Source organism: Cetorhinus maximus, chromosome 18 (genome assembly GCF_964194155.1).
Source record: "Cetorhinus maximus chromosome 18, sCetMax3.hap1.1, whole genome shotgun sequence".
In the NCBI taxonomy this organism is placed as follows: Eukaryota; Metazoa; Chordata; class Chondrichthyes; order Lamniformes; family Cetorhinidae; genus Cetorhinus; species Cetorhinus maximus.
Genome location: NC_135896.1, coordinates 28,354,951 through 28,370,627, shown reverse-complemented (window position 1 = coordinate 28,370,627; position 15,677 = coordinate 28,354,951). Strand labels below are relative to the sequence as shown.

At 42.0% G+C, this 15,677-nt stretch overlaps 1 protein-coding gene across 5 annotated transcripts in view; it reads left to right on the top strand.

Moving 5' to 3' along the window:
* lrrc9 (leucine rich repeat containing 9) overlaps positions 1–15,677 on the top strand; it is a 197,358-nt gene that overhangs the window by 104,159 nt on the left and 77,522 nt on the right. For all 5 annotated transcript variants that reach the window (XR_013579440.1, XR_013579439.1, XM_078562277.1 and 2 more), the window contains exon 18: positions 6,179–6,391. Coding sequence is in view for 3 of the 5 variants with exons in the window: in XM_078562277.1 (XP_078418403.1) it covers positions 6,179–6,391 (213 nt within the window). In the remaining 2 variants the exon portion in view is untranslated. The remainder of the gene's footprint in view (positions 1–6,178; positions 6,392–15,677) is intronic.

Sequence of the window (15,677 nt, the reverse complement as noted above, 5' to 3'; positions counted from 1 at the left end):
AATGCTCATTATAATTGCGTGCTTACGTGCACTAACCATTTTCACCATATTATCAATAATTACTGTTAAGGCTTGGTGGCGTAAATGGTTCTGCAGAAATGCTCGGTGCCATGTATGTTGCAGCTGTGACTCCAGGGTACCATGCTGTTCTCCGTGACTACTGATAGCCCTACTGGTTTACACCTTCTTAGTCACATGTTATGCCATGGCACTGTGCCGATGTGAGGGATCTGGTCAAAAGGGTCAACTGCGTGGCTACATCCTGATAGATGGGTAGCAAGAGGGCAATTAAATGAATGGGATAAATCCATGGCAGTGTTCATCATTCATCCACTGAGTCTTGGCAGCTAACTACATTGCTGTAGAAAATCTGCAAGTGGCAAGACAATGCAATCTCCATGGCTGTGTCTTGTGAATCTACTCCAAGCTTTCAGTGCTTCAGTACAGTACACTGTGAATAGGGAGCAACAATTACATTTTTTTCCCTATGGAAAGCCCATGATGATAACCCTGAAGCCCAGGGTTATCTAACAGTTGGATAACATTTAGAGTTCCCACTCACCTGATGAGTCAATGTCTCCTCGGAAGCACAGGGACTTCACCATGGACAACCTACCTCTCAAAGAAGCTCCAGAAAACCGACCCATCTGTCCAAACTTTTTGTCATCTGACCTAACATCCCTTTATGTGGCGTGTATCAAATTTTGGTTGAAACCACTCCTCCGAAGCACTTTGGGACATTTTATTGCATTAAAGTCTCTATATAAATATAAGCTGTCACTATGTTTGCTCATGTTCCATTATTGTCAGCAGAGGAGCTCAAAGGGTGAGAAGAGAGTGACTGCCCTTGACATCAAGGCAGCATTTGACCGAGTGTGGCATTAAAGAGCTCTAGCAAAACTGGAGTCGATGGGAATCAGGGGGAAAACTCTCCACTGGTTAGAATCATAGCTAGCACAAAGGAAATTGGTTGTGGTAGTTGGAGGTGAGTCATTTCAGTTCCAAGATATCGCTGCAGAGTTCCTCAGGGAGTGTCCTAGGCCCAACCATCTTGAGCTGCTTCATCAATGACCTTCCTTCTATCATAAGGTCAGAAATGGGGATGTTCACTGATAATTGTACAATGTTCAGCACCATTTGCGACTCCTCAGACACTGAAGCAGTCCATGTCCAAATGAAGCAAGACCTGGACAATATCCAGACTTGGGCTGACAAGTGGCAAGTAACATTCACGCCAGGTAATGACCATCTCCAACAGGAGAGAATCTAATCATCGCCCTTAACATTCAATGGCATTACCATCGCTGAATTGGATACAATGGGCCAATTGGCCTCTTTCTGTGCTTTAAACTTCTATGAGAATCCTCCACTATCAACATCCTGAGGGTTACCATTGACCAGAAACTGAACTGGACTAGCCATATAAATATTGTGGCTACAAGAGCAGATCAGAGGATAGGAATCCTGCAGCGAGCCACTCGACTCCTGACTCCCCAAAGCCTATCCACCATCTACAAGGCACAAGTCAGAGTGTGATGGAATACAATGCCTGGATGAGTGCAACTCCAACAACACTCAAGAAGCTTGATGTCATCCAGGACAAAGCAGCCCACTTCGTTGGCACCCCATCCACAAATATTCACTCCCTCCACCGCCAATGCACAGTGGCAGCAGTGTGTACCACCTACAAGATGCACTGCAGAAACTCACCAACCCTCCCTTGACATCACTTTCCAAATCCACGGCCACTATATCTAGAAAAGCAAGGGCAGCAGACACATGGGAACACTACCACCTGGAAGTTCCCCTCCAAGCCACTCACCATCTTGACTTGGAAATATATCTCTGCTCCTTCACTGTTGCTGGGTCAAAATCCTGGAACTCCCTCCCTAACAGCACTGCGGGTGTACCTACACCACATGGACTGCAGCATTTCAAGAATGTACCTCACCACCGCCTTCTCAAGAGCAATTAGGGATGGGTAAGAAATGCAGGCCTAGTCAGTGATGCCAACATCCCATGAAAGAATTTTAAAAAACCCTAGCAAAATTGAAGTCAATGGGAATCGGGGTGAAAACTCTTCACTGTTTGGAGTCATACTAGCACAAAGAGAAATGGTTGTGGTTGTTGGAAGCCAATCATCCCAGCCCCAGGACATTGCTGCAAGAGTTCCTCAGGGCAGTGTCCTAGGTCCAACCATCTTCAGCTGCTTCATCAATGACCTTTCCTCCATCATAAGGTTAGAAATGAACATGTTTGCTTATTGTTGCACGGTTTTCAGCACCATTTGCAACTCCTCAGATATCAAAGCTGTCATGCCTGCAAGCATCATGACCTGGACAACATTCAGATTTGGGTTGATAAGTGACAAGTAACATTCATGCCACACAAGTGACAGGCAATGACTATCTCAAACAAGAGAGAATCTAGCTATCTTCCCTTGATGTTCATCAGCATTACCATCTCTGAATCCCCCACCATCAACATTCTGGGGATTGACCAGCAACTGAACTGAATCAGCCATATGGGAAGATAGTGATGTGGCGATAATGTCACTGGACTAGTAATGCAGAGACCCAAGATCCAAGCTAATGCCTTGGATATATGGGTTCAAATCTCACCACAGCAGCTGGTAGAATTTGAAATCAATTAATAAATCTGGAATATAAAGCTAGTCTCAGGTAATGGTGACCATGAAACCATCATCGTTTGTCATAAAAACCCATCTGGTTCACGAGTGCTCTTTATGGAAGGAAATCTGCTATCCTTACCTGGTCTGGCCTACATGTGACTCCAGATCCACAGCAATGTGGTTAACTCTTAACTGCAATGGAAATTAACTTATGCTGTTAATGCTGAGTGGCCTAGTAAGCCACTCAGTTCAAGGGCAATTAGGAATGGGCAAGAAATGCTGCTCTTGGCAGTGATGCCCACATCCCATGAAAGAATAAAGAAAAATATGTACTAATACTGTGGCTACAAGAGCAGGCCAGAGGCTGGGAATTCAGTGGCGGGTAATTCACTTTCTGACTTCCTAAAGTCTTACCCCATCTACAAGGCACAAGTCAGGGGTGTGATGAAATATGCTCCACTTGCCTGGATGAATACAGCACTAACAACACTCAAAGCTTGAAGTAGCTCACTTGATCGGCATCCCGTCCACTACCTTAAACGTCCACTCCCTCGGCTACTGGCACACAGTGACAGCAGTGTGTAGTTTCTACAAGATTCACTGCAGCAACTCACCAAGTCTCCTTCAACAGCGCCAACCATACCTACAGCCTGTACGCTGAGAAGGCCAAGCGCAGCAGATGCGTCAGAACACCACCATCTGCAATTTCCCTTCCAAACCACACACCATCCTGACTTGGAACTATTTCAATGTTCCTTCACTGTGAGTGGGTCAAATACCTAGGAAGGGAACTGAAACAGCAATGTGGATGTACCTGCACCAGATGCACTACAGTGGTTCAAGAAGGTAGCTCAACACCACTTTCTCAAGGGCAATTAGGGATCAGCAACAAATGCTGGCCTTGCCAACGATGCTCATACCATGAACTAAAAAAAAGTCAGAAACTGATAAAGGAACTATTTTGGAAGTAATAATTTGTGAATAGTTTTAGCTAGAGTAGCAAGTATACTATAACATTTTAAAGGAGCTCCCTGTATAAATTACTTCCCCCATCTATCAAATATAAAATATAGCGTTAAATAGTCTTTCTGGAAAAAATATTTCTGTTTCTATTTTTCAATCCTATCACAATCTGCCTCTGCTTACCCAGTTGGCTGTCCCATCTCACATGGTTGTATCAGAGAGCAGATAATGATCTCAAATGTCAGTATCCAGCATCAACTTGGATACCAAGCAGAGGATAAAAAAGCATATGATGATAATGCATCAATGCCTTGATATTCCACAGGAAACGATCATGGAAAAACTTGAATGTACGCAGGGTTATGCCAATTCCAACAACTCTTTGGACTAGGTTTAAGAGATAATGGGAGAAGCATACTCCGTAATTAATTATTCTCTTCAGAGTGGATTAATGTTATCTGTATTTCAAGAGCCAATTTCAGTATCCAGTTATTGTGGTCAACCCCATGTGGGGGGCAGCGGTTTCATGCTGTTAATTTGGCAGTTGAATCTATGGACTGGATTTTCAGCCCAGGGCCGAAAATTATATCCACTAGCCGGCGTGCCAGTTCCCTTGCTCCATCCAGCCTCCAGGCCATTTTTGTTGAGGCTAGAAAGGGACTGGCAGGACTACCCACCCACACGTGGTAGGTATACAATTAGGCTCATTAAGGGACTAGCTAATTCCAATTAAAGAAGTCTGACTGGGATTTTCCATTTAGCCCCCATTTTCCAGCACTGATGGAGACCAGTTTGTCCCTGGAGGCAGGCACCCAGTGGCATTAGGGAGCCATCGCTCCAGTCAAGCCTAAGCTCTGGAACACTCTCCCTACGTCTCTTTTCCTCTATCACTGTCTTTCTGCCTCTTCTAAGACACCCTTTAAAATCTACCCTTGACCAAGCTTTTAGCCATCTGACCTAATATCCCCTTATGTGTCTCAGTGTCATATTTTGTTTTATAATGCTCCTGTGAAGTGCCTTGGGACATTTCCTTATGTTAAAGGCACTATGTAAATATAAGTGATACACAGAGCCCTATTCTTTGCAGACAGAAAGAACATGTACACACACTGCATCTGTTTCAGCTAAACAAAATAAGTGACAGCCATTCACTGATTCATTCCTCAGGGCAATGCCTTGACCAATCAGGGCCAATTTGCCTGTTTAAATTTCAAACAATGCTTGGCAGTTAACTGTCAGTCACCATCACTGGTACATTCATCATGGCAACGCCACTTGCCAACCAATCAGCACTCTCTTCACATACAATATGAATTGTTTTCCCCTTATATTGGTATTCTTGCAAAGTGTCCTGATGAGCGCAAGTCGAAAAGCTTAGACATGTCTCTTTGTTCAGCACTACTCAAGTTCTGTACCACCAAACGACTATAAATATAATTTGTAATTCTAGAGACCCTGCCTGCCTGCCTGGGTGCTGGAGCAGCCATAGGCTGCCCTGTAAAGGGACTCCCTCCCCTAGCACAGTAGTGGCCTGGCTGCTGAATCTTTTTAAATTAAAGATGTTCAAGACCTGGAAACAGTTCCAGCTTCTGTTTTTCCACCCTGAAGGGAAAATCCAGCCCCTTGATATTAATGTGCAACCTTTTACCCAACACTTATTTTTCATGCCCAGCACAAGGTGATAGGCTGACCCCATCTGTGATCTGAAATCTTTATCTTATACAGGAAGTGACTGGAATAGGTTGACTTTTGGTTAACAATCTATCCCTACAGGAGGGGACAAGACTGTAGAAGTAACATGAGATACTCACTGTATACTTCATAGTTCTCTGATGGATGGAAAAATAACTTAAAAACAGCCCATACATTTCATGCTAAACTTCAAAGTGTATACATTGGAAGCTATAGCTTTAAGCAGAAGGAAATAAATCAATAGGTGAAGAACAATTTTAATACCTGCAGCAATACATTAAACCATTTTCTGAAACTAAACTAAAAGAATTTGAGTGCTTGGAGTTCTTTTCCAGTCATAGCTTCTACAAGGAACACACTGCTGCCTCTACAGAGTTCCGTTCCCAGTGCAATTACATGGAGATGTGGTTGAAACAAGTGAATTAAATATATGTCAAAATGCAGAAGTAAATATACCTGATCTAGGTAGTTTGTCATACTGCCACAATATTCCACAATATTCTTGGATCTTAGAAAAATTTCCAAATCCTTTCTCAACAAAATGGTAACCAGTATTAATTAATTCTATCAAATGAGTGGGTGGGAAATAAAGAAAAATCAGCCCTCATCCTATGGAATTTCTTATTATATTCTACTTAATGTCTATTGGAATATTACATCTGATACAGTACACCTACTTTGCACAACATTCTACCAGTACAGAAGGCAAAGAAAATCCTAACGTTTGCATTGTAGCTCATGGAATAACAGATTTAATCATCCTCTGTTTGTAAGTTTGATGGATAAAGAAGGGAATTGGAAAATCGAATGAAAATAAAGATAGCACTTTTCAAACTATAAATGAATGTGTTTATTCAATTACAATTTTTTTTACAAATTGAATTTATTTAGAATGATCTACAATTATTTTCTGCATTTTCTGAAAATAAAACATCTCAAAGGAAGCAAAGTAAAGCAGAAATAATGATCACACAACAAGCCAAGGTGCTTGATGAAGAAGTTCTAAAAATGGATCCTGTTGTGAAGCAAATGCCTAAAATCCTAAATCTGGATGAGATGACACTACTTTCTATATCTGGAGCTTCAATATTGAGTCAAATCACAGTGAGTTATTTCCTGTCAAGTATATACTAAAAAAGACTAAAGATGATAGTTAAGATTATTTGTCTCTAACAATAACCTCATAGATTGGCTTGTAGATTGCTCATCATTCTTCAAATTGAAACATTCTCAATCTAATGCAAGAGTAAGACCAAGTCATGATTGACATTATTGCTTTAAGATGCTATAATGGTGATAACATCATGACAGTAGATATATTATCCATGTGGATTCTGTGCCATATAAAGGAGATTTATCCAATGATAATGATCTAGTTCCTCACTTAAAAAAGAAACCAGATCAAACTCTAGTTGCAATGAATACATATGCAGTACTAGTTCAGTTGTCAGTTTCCTTCCATTATCGAAAATGGCTGTTTCTTGCCTGTGTAGAGTCATTTGTTGTGCGTACCAATGTGATTATGGAGCCCAATTTCAGACCCTTGTGGCTTTCCACGGTGCAATTGAATTGTCTGATTTTATTGGGACTACCCAGTCTTTCTAGCATACTTTTTTCCTTTGCTACCTGTGTTCTTTGCTGTTCAAAGGAAGCAACATCACTACGTGAGATTGCTCTTCAGGTGGTTCTTTCTTGTGCATTTTTCTCCCAGTCTTTGGTGGACTTCCTGAAGTTCGCCTTCAAGCCTACCTCACAGGTAGTTTCCAAATTTTAGTTGTGGATACGTGGCCACCTTCAGGATTTTATCATCAGTCATATGTATTTACATGTCCACTCCATCTGAGCTGGGCTCTTGATGATGCGTGCTTCAATTTCAGGTATTTCTGCTCTTTGAAGTACCTCAGTGCTGGGCACTTTTCCTTCCATTTGATGTGCATGATCCCTGAATGCTTCTCATGTGGAACCTATCTAATTGCTTCATGTGTCTGGAGTAGGTAGTCCATGTCTCACAGGCATATAGGAGGGTAGGTAAGTCTTGTTGTAAGCTAGGTATCGTGTTTCCTCCATAGTTTCTTGTGTAAACGGGCAAATCTGTTTATGCTGTGACAATTTTATTTGCCATCTCACTGTCTGTGCAGACAATTCTGGAGTCACAAGTAGGCCAGACCAGCTAATGGGAGCAGATAGTGAACCAGATGGGTTTTTACAACAATTGACAGTGGTTTCAAGGTCATCATTCCAGATTGTTTTTTTTCCCCCTATTGAATTCAAATTTCACCATCTGCCATGGTGGGATTCGAACCCAGGTTCCCCCAAGCATTACTCTGGGTCTCTGGATTACTAGTTCGGTGACAATACCATTCTGCCATTGCCTTTCCTAACCCCACTTTGACTTTCTGGCAGTACATGTTCTGCTATGTGGCTTACCAGTCTGTTGAGTAGAACTTTTGCTAGAATCTTACCAGCTAATACAGGCAGCGAGAATCCTCTGCAGTTGTCATAGAGAGATTTTTGTCCTTTTCCTTTGTACAAGTGAAAAGGCATAGCATTGTTGAACTTCTGAGGAATGGTTTGTTGATCCTATATTCTGTGATATAGTTGTGTGAGTTTGACAGCTAGCTGGGGTCTCTTAGATTTGTAAGTTTCTCCTGGGATCCTGTCTGAGCCTGGAACTTTCCTTGAGGATAAGGGTCTGATGGCTTTGTCAACCTCCACTATAGAAGGTTTGCTGTTCACATTTTCATATTTGGACCAGTCTGGAAGCTTGTCTATAACTATCCCATTTATGGTGTTTTGGCTCTTAAGCACTTAATGCTCAGTTCAGCATCCTTTGATAACTGGATAGGCCAATCCTGGAGAGATTAGGCAACCCTAAGGGAGAGGCCAGCTGGTCCATCAAGCCTGCCCCACAACATGATGGCTGAAGCATCATGACGAAACATATCCTCCCCTTCTTATTCTCTCCCCTGCATCCTCCCAATGGGTCCCTTGTGGAAGAGCCAGCCCTGCCTGACTACCACAGTTGTCGCATTTTGGGTAAATAGGATAAGGCCTACATTCTCTTGTTATCCTGATAGATTGCTAATGTTTCTTTTTGTTGTTTTTGAGACCCACTAATTATTCTGCAGTTCTAAATATTCTACTTTTGATGGTTTGATTAGTGCAATGCAGTCTATATCAGGGCTATCCAGATTAGTATCATATTGCCCATTTCTTTCTTACACCTTACGAAACAAAAATCAATGGAAGCAAATTAGCTAGTATGCAGTTGCAGCCAATCTACTAGCACGCATTGCAGAAGCTATTTTGAAGGTAATCTATTTCTTCAAAGAACCATTCTTTTAGCTAAGAAATACATTACAGAGCAAAAACCTATCAACCATGGCAAAATAACTCCGATTTTTGCCACAACTGAAACAAAATCTGTGCAGATGGATCACTCAAGTCCATGCCCACTGAAGTAGGCACATTTTCTTATGGAGCCTGACATGGCAAAGGTCCATAGTCAGTGTGGCATTCCTCCAATATTTAAATCATCTCCTGGCCAACAAATTGGCTTAAAAGAAGTACCCCTATGGCACAACAGCGGAAGATGCTCGCTCTAGAATTTTCTTTCCCTCTTGGGTTCCTGGGCATATCCAACTTATCGCATTGTCAGTCCTGATGGTACAAAGGGCCCATAGAGCTCAGTTCAGCATTCTTTGATAATTGTCCTGTCCACCAGGAGAGATTCCCCACCAATGCTGAGAATAGGTGAGTAGCTGCGTGAGGGAGGACCATATTCAGTCTTCAGGGCTTTATAGAATTTCCTCATGTTGTTCTGGTCAGCATAGACTAGAAGCTCTCTGGCTTGTTTGGCCCACCATGTGTCTTGCAGCCTACGTAGCTTCTGTTGCAGGTTCCTTTTGCTCTCCTGGAGTGATAGCTTACCAGCGGATGGAGCTTAGTTTCCCCGCCATGCTGCATGCTGCTTTTTTCTCCTTAATTTGATAATCGTTTTCATTGACTCAATCTCGGCGGTTTCTTTCCTATGATCCCTGGACATCATTGGCAGCTTCCAGAACTGTTGATTGGAAGTTTCATTTCAACATCATCACTCGGATTTTCTTTGGAGAGCAGCTGTTACACAAGCCCGAGCCTGAATTGTTCACAGCAGTCTGCAGATGCCAGTTTTTGCACATCTAGATTTCTTGGGGGTCTAGTGCATGTTGGTCTTCTTTTTGGTGAGATAATAAATTTCATTTTGGAGCTGTAGAGCATTTTGCTCCTCTCATAACCATGGTGACCATAACATCTGTTATGTTGCTTTACCGGGTGATGATAAAGTCAATCTAACGCCAGTGTTTAGATCTTTGGTGCATCCAAGTGTTTATGTATTTTGCCTTCTGTCTCAAGATGGTGTTAGTGATCGACATATTACAATGGGTGAAAAGAGAAGCATGTCATTGCGATTGCATTTCCCCACACTTTGATTCCCCAGGACACCATTCCAAGCCTGAAAGTCAACGCATACCCTTGTATTGAAGACCCCCATCACAATGAGCTTTTATATTCTCAGGACTAGCCACTGGTGGAGTGCATGATGATTGCCACATTCTTGTTGTTAACAAGCGGTGGATGTAGAGTCATGAGGCAATCATTTATGCCCTTAGAGAGAGTATCCAAATCATTGTGATGTCAGACTTGATAGCAAAGCCAACACCTGCCTCTCACTTCTCACTCTTTGGTTTGCCTATATAGAAGAATGTGTTGCCTGCTGATTGCTCTATTAGCTACCCCTCCTCTGTTAGATGGATTTTGCTTAAAGTTGTAATATCAATACAGATGGAGTATCCTTTATCCACAGCCCTTCGGGCTGATTGCATTTTGGATTTCAGATAATTGTGGTTTTCGGATACCACATATAAACTTACATTACAATAGCCTAAGCCTAGGCTAACTATAGTCTAAGGCAAATAAAATAGCCAGGAAAGAAAGATGTATCACTGAATAATAAATATAGGGTATCTGAAAAAGTTTCTTTTTGACATGTCCACCACAAAAATCGCAAGGTAAGCAGTGCAGAGAAACAACTAGACTTCCCGCGCTAAAGGTCGATGAGTGTCAAAATAAGTGCGATTTTTGGATGTGTTCGGTTTTCGGATAAAGGATACTCGACCTGTATTGTACTGCAATTGATCCCTGCCAAGCAGAGCAATTCTGTGCTGGGGTTGGAAGCTGTTGACTTTATCAAGTTGAGCTCGTATGTTCCAAGAAGCTAAGTAGAGTTCCTTTTTTTTGTCTCGCCCACAATATACTGTAGTGAGTGCATACTAAATGGAGTGCATTTCGGGATTTAACGGAATGTGTGTTTAGGAGTCGGTAAGAAACACCTCCACGTGAGTTGACTACAATCGAGATGGATTGTGCTTGGCCAGCCCCACTCTCTCAGCCTTGCGCATCTGTTCCCAGTGGCTTGACAAGTCAAAATTACTGGAGATATGGTCAGCTGCAGTGGATGATCTGCAACACTGTCTGCCCCCATGTCAATGAATTTTACAGCTGTCCACACAGCTGTGCTGCAACACTTTCAGTGCCACTAAGGGAATACCATTTCCTCTGCTACATTCGTCAAGGCAGCTCCTTCTTTAGTGCATTGAAAAAGGGTGATTGGAGATAGGCATTCTCCATCACATGTGGACACCAGCTCACCTACCCTCACCTGGTTAGGCCTGCAAACCACTACAGTTACTGGGGTTTGGCCGCTGTCATGCACAAACAACTATGTGGAGCCACAGGTGAGAGTTTGGTGAGTGTCGAGGACCAGGTGCAGTTATCAGACGTGGTTGACTCCTGCAGAAGCAACTTCCTTTGACGCACACACTCCACTAGTTGGGTATCTGCTTACGTTTGATAAATGATCTTGCAGGATTTTTCATTTAATTTCATTTCACTGTCCTGCAAACATTGCAGGAACTTGTTCAATCAGACCCAAGGTGAGGAAAGTGTCTCTCTTGTGCTAGATAATCACCATAAAATATCCGCTTCAATCAAAAAGACCAATGCATAGAATTTTGGTGTATGTTTATAGGTTGTTCAGCCAGCTGCTTGACAGATTCAAATCAAAATAATCATGATGCAATACCTAGACTATTTTGTCCCTACGTGTGGTTATAGTGAAAAATGGATTTGACTTTTTTTATTTAACTTCTTCCACATTTATTATCTTTCCCTGCCTTCTAATATTTATTAGATTTACTGTGAGGGACTAAGATCTCACCTTGTATATATTCTTTATTGAATATATAGAGATATGCTGATTGCTATCTATCAAAATTTAAAACTGGATAAAGACCTAAAATGGCTGAATCTGTCAGTGACTCTCAAACAAAAGGAGCTACCTGGCAGTATCAGGGAACCGTGCACGTCATTATCTCTGAAAAGCCACTAACGACACATTGTGGCTTGCACAGACCAACTTCAAAGAGAGCTATACAAAGGCCAAAGCAAAATACTGTAGAATCTGGAAATCTGAAACAAAAACAGAAAATGCTGGAAAAACCCAGGAGGTCTAGCAGCATCTGTGGAGAGAGAAACAGAGTTAACATAACGAGTCTGTGTGACCCTTCTTCAGCTCTGAGGAAGGGTCATAAGGACTTGTTACATAAATTCTGTTTCTCTCTCCACAGATGCTGCTAGACCTCCTGAGTTTTTCCAGCATTTTCTGTTTTTGTACAAAGGCCAGGGCTACCAACAGACGCCTGCTCATCTACAAAGACAAAGGACCCCGCAACCTTCCATTTAATTCTTAATGGTTGAGACATTCAACAATATCGATGACCCAGACGAGAGATACACATCCCTTATCAAAGCCAGAGCGGAGAGGTGGAAGTCATGTGACATGGAACTCTAGCTTGTGGAACCAGTAACATTGCCTTGTGGAACTGCAAAGTCAGTATGCCATTTTACCATCTAACCAGCAGCATCACAGACAAGGACTCCATATGGGTAGTCCCCTTGGAGGTCACGGCACTATGGAGTTGGACAAGCTCCCAGAGAACTTCCGGAGTTTTGTCCTTTCAGGAACAGTGTCCCTATAGCAAGTCCGTTGTACTACCCCGGGACACAGGGGCTACTCAGTCCTTGTTGGAAGGAAATCTAAACCTATCCCTCGAGTCCTCCCTGAAGACCAAAACCCTGATCAATGGAGTGGGAGGAGGATCTGTGCAAACGCCTCTCCATAAGGTCTGCCTGGAATGTGACCTTGTTTCAGGCCCTGTCACGGTAGGAATTGTCCCTGAGCTACCAGTAGCTGGAATTGATTTCCTCCTTGGAAACGAGTTAGCTGGCAGCAAGGAATTAGCCAGCAAAAGAAAAGAGACCCACGTCAGCCAGCAGAAATCTACAGGAGAGCAGAAAGCTAGGGAAGGTCCAGAGGCCCAAAAGGGTAAAATAGCACCCAAGTACATTGACCAAGAGCTGCTCGAATGTAACAGTAAAGTCAAAAGAGGAAACAGCCTCACTGTTATCTTAACTTCCAGATTTTCTTTAAATAACCACAGTCAATCACCCTCCTGAAACTGGGAGGACTAAAGGCTGTTGGGCGGAAACAAGAATTCAGTCCGGAGTGCTAGGGACACAAGGGAACAGTTCTCTGCATAAATTTAGAGCTGGGCACATGTTTTGGCACCTGATACCATGGCTGGGGTTGGAGAGGCCTAATCAAAGGGGATTAAAATTGACCCTGAAGTGTATGACAGAAGTCACCAGCTTTATGAATTCAACTTTATAACTTGCCATGGGTGAATTTGAAATCACAACCTTACCTTGCCTTTCTTGATATAGTCCAAAAATCTGGATGCAAATACTCTGAGTCATCATACTTTTCATAGATGTATCTGTTTCTTTGTTGATTATGCTGTCATTCTCCTGGGATCATCACTGGAGTTTCCAAGCTAAGTAATTTGAGTGATGAAGCAACTTCTGGATGACAAGGCTCAACAACAATTATCTAAGGTGTTTTGCATCTAATAATATGGAAATAGCTGCCGCAACCAGACCAAAGTAGCATTCTGCTGTCATTTGTATACCCTTTTGTAAGAGAGAAACAATGCTTCTCTTCTGAGGCTCCCAAACATTAGCGGTCATGCACACTGATCTTTCTCTTGACACCTAACACTTCAAAGCATCCCCTAATGTTGTGCTTCCTAATCAAGAAAATTATTCCTATGAAAGTAAGGAACAATCACAAAATAAAAGTAATGATCTAATTTTATGGTTTCCCTAACTCAAACTCCAGTTATCAGTCCTTCCACTGAGTTGGAAACCACTATAAGGTAGCATATGAACATGCAAAATGGACAGGTAGGGAAAGTAGGGTTGTTAACAGTAATTAAATATATTCCTGGAAGTTTCATCACATGACTTGTCCTCATGCTCTGGCCATTAGTTAGCCAACACATCCATCCTTGTGACATACTGCTTTCCTATGCCAATTGGAAAGCAAAAAGACTCATTATCCAATTGGATGATGATTGACTGTCAGCCAAACAGTCTTTTTTTCCCCATTTTCAATATTTTTATATCTGATAAAGAGAAATATTCAAAGAAAATGACAAAAAAAAACTTTTCTAATGTCCTGATGATTTTTCTCCAGGGTTGCACATAGCAGTGCTCCGGACATTGATCTTCAATTCCTGGACACTCCAGGCCAATCCTGGAGGGTTGGCAACCCTAAGGGAGAGGCCAGCTGGTCCACCAAGCCTGCCCCACAACATGATGGCTGAAGCATCATGACGAAACATATCCTCCCCTTCTTATTCCCTCCCCTGCAGCCATGCAATCTACTGCACCCTCCCAATGGGTCCCTTGTGGAAGAGCCAGCCCTGCCTGCCATTTTAAGAGGATTACCACAGTTGTCACATTTCGACCTGTAGCAGGATAAGGCTTATATTCTCATGTTATCCTGATAGATTGCTAATGTTTCTTTTTGTTGTTTTGAGACCCATTAATTATTCTGCAGCTCTAAATATTCTACTTTCGATGATTTGATTAGTGCAATGCAGTCTGTATCAGGGCTATCCAGGTTAGTATCATATTTCCTGTTTCTTTCTTACACCTTACGAAACAAAAATCAATGGAAGCAAATTAGCTAGTATGCAGTTGCAGCCAATCTACTGGCATGCATTGCAGAAGCTATTTTGAAGGTAGTCTATTTCTTCAAAGAACCATTCTTTTAGCTAAGAAATACATCACAGAGCAAACACCTATAAACCATGGCAAAATAACTCCCATTTTTGTCACAACTGAAACAAAATATATGGAGATGGATCACTCAAGTCCATGCCCACTGAAGTAGGCACATTTCTTATGGAGCCTGACATGGCAAAGGTCGGTAGTCAGTGTGGCATTCCTCCAACATTTAAATAATCCATGGCCAACAAATTGGCTTAAGAAGTACCCCTATGGCACAACAGCGGAAGATGCTCGCTCTCGAATTTTCTTTCCCTCTTGGGTTCCTGGGCATATCTGACTTATTGCATTGTCAGTCTTGATGGTACAAAGGCCCATAGGGTTCCTTTGCCTGCTTCAATTCAAGATCCACAGTAAAGTCGAGAAACAATATTTGTGTATGCCTATTTACAATGAGGAAAAGAACTAAACCTTATAAAACACTGGTTTGCCCTCAACTGGAGTATTGTATTCAATTCTAGACATCACGTTTTAGGAAGGATGTGAAGGCATTGGAGAGGGTGCAGAAAAGATTTACGAGAATGGTTCAGAGAGATCAAGAACCAGAGGACATCGATTTAAAGTGATTGACAAAAGAACCATGCAGAGGTGACATGAGGGAAAACTGTTTTATGCAGCGAATGGTTAGGATCTGCAATGCATTGCCTCAGAGAAAAGTGGAGGCAGAATCAATCATGGCTTTTAAAAGGGAAGCAGATAATTATCTGAAGAGAAAAGATTTGCAGGGGTACAGTGAAGAGGTAGGGGAGTGGAGCTAGCTGAGGTACTTTTGCAGAGACCCAGCACAGACACGATGGGCTGAATGACCTGTGTTGGAACCATTCTATGATTTTAAGTTTCTATAAATGCTATAAATGTGAGAAATCTTTTGTGGCTTGGAAATGTAAAATCCCTTGCCAATCCCCAATATCATGTCACAACTTCTTAAGGGTACAATATTCTTTTGATAGTGCACCTTACTCTTGCAGTATCTGGAGCATGCTGAAATGAAGAAAAATGTGCAAGTTTCCTTTACAAATTAAGTAATATACTTTTAACATTCCTGATAATGTGCATTAATTTGGCTTTTTTAATCTGCTACTGTGGGAATCTAATTGCTCTCAATATCATGTTGCAATTAAGAGCGACATATGTTTATTTAATATATGAGTGGGTGTTA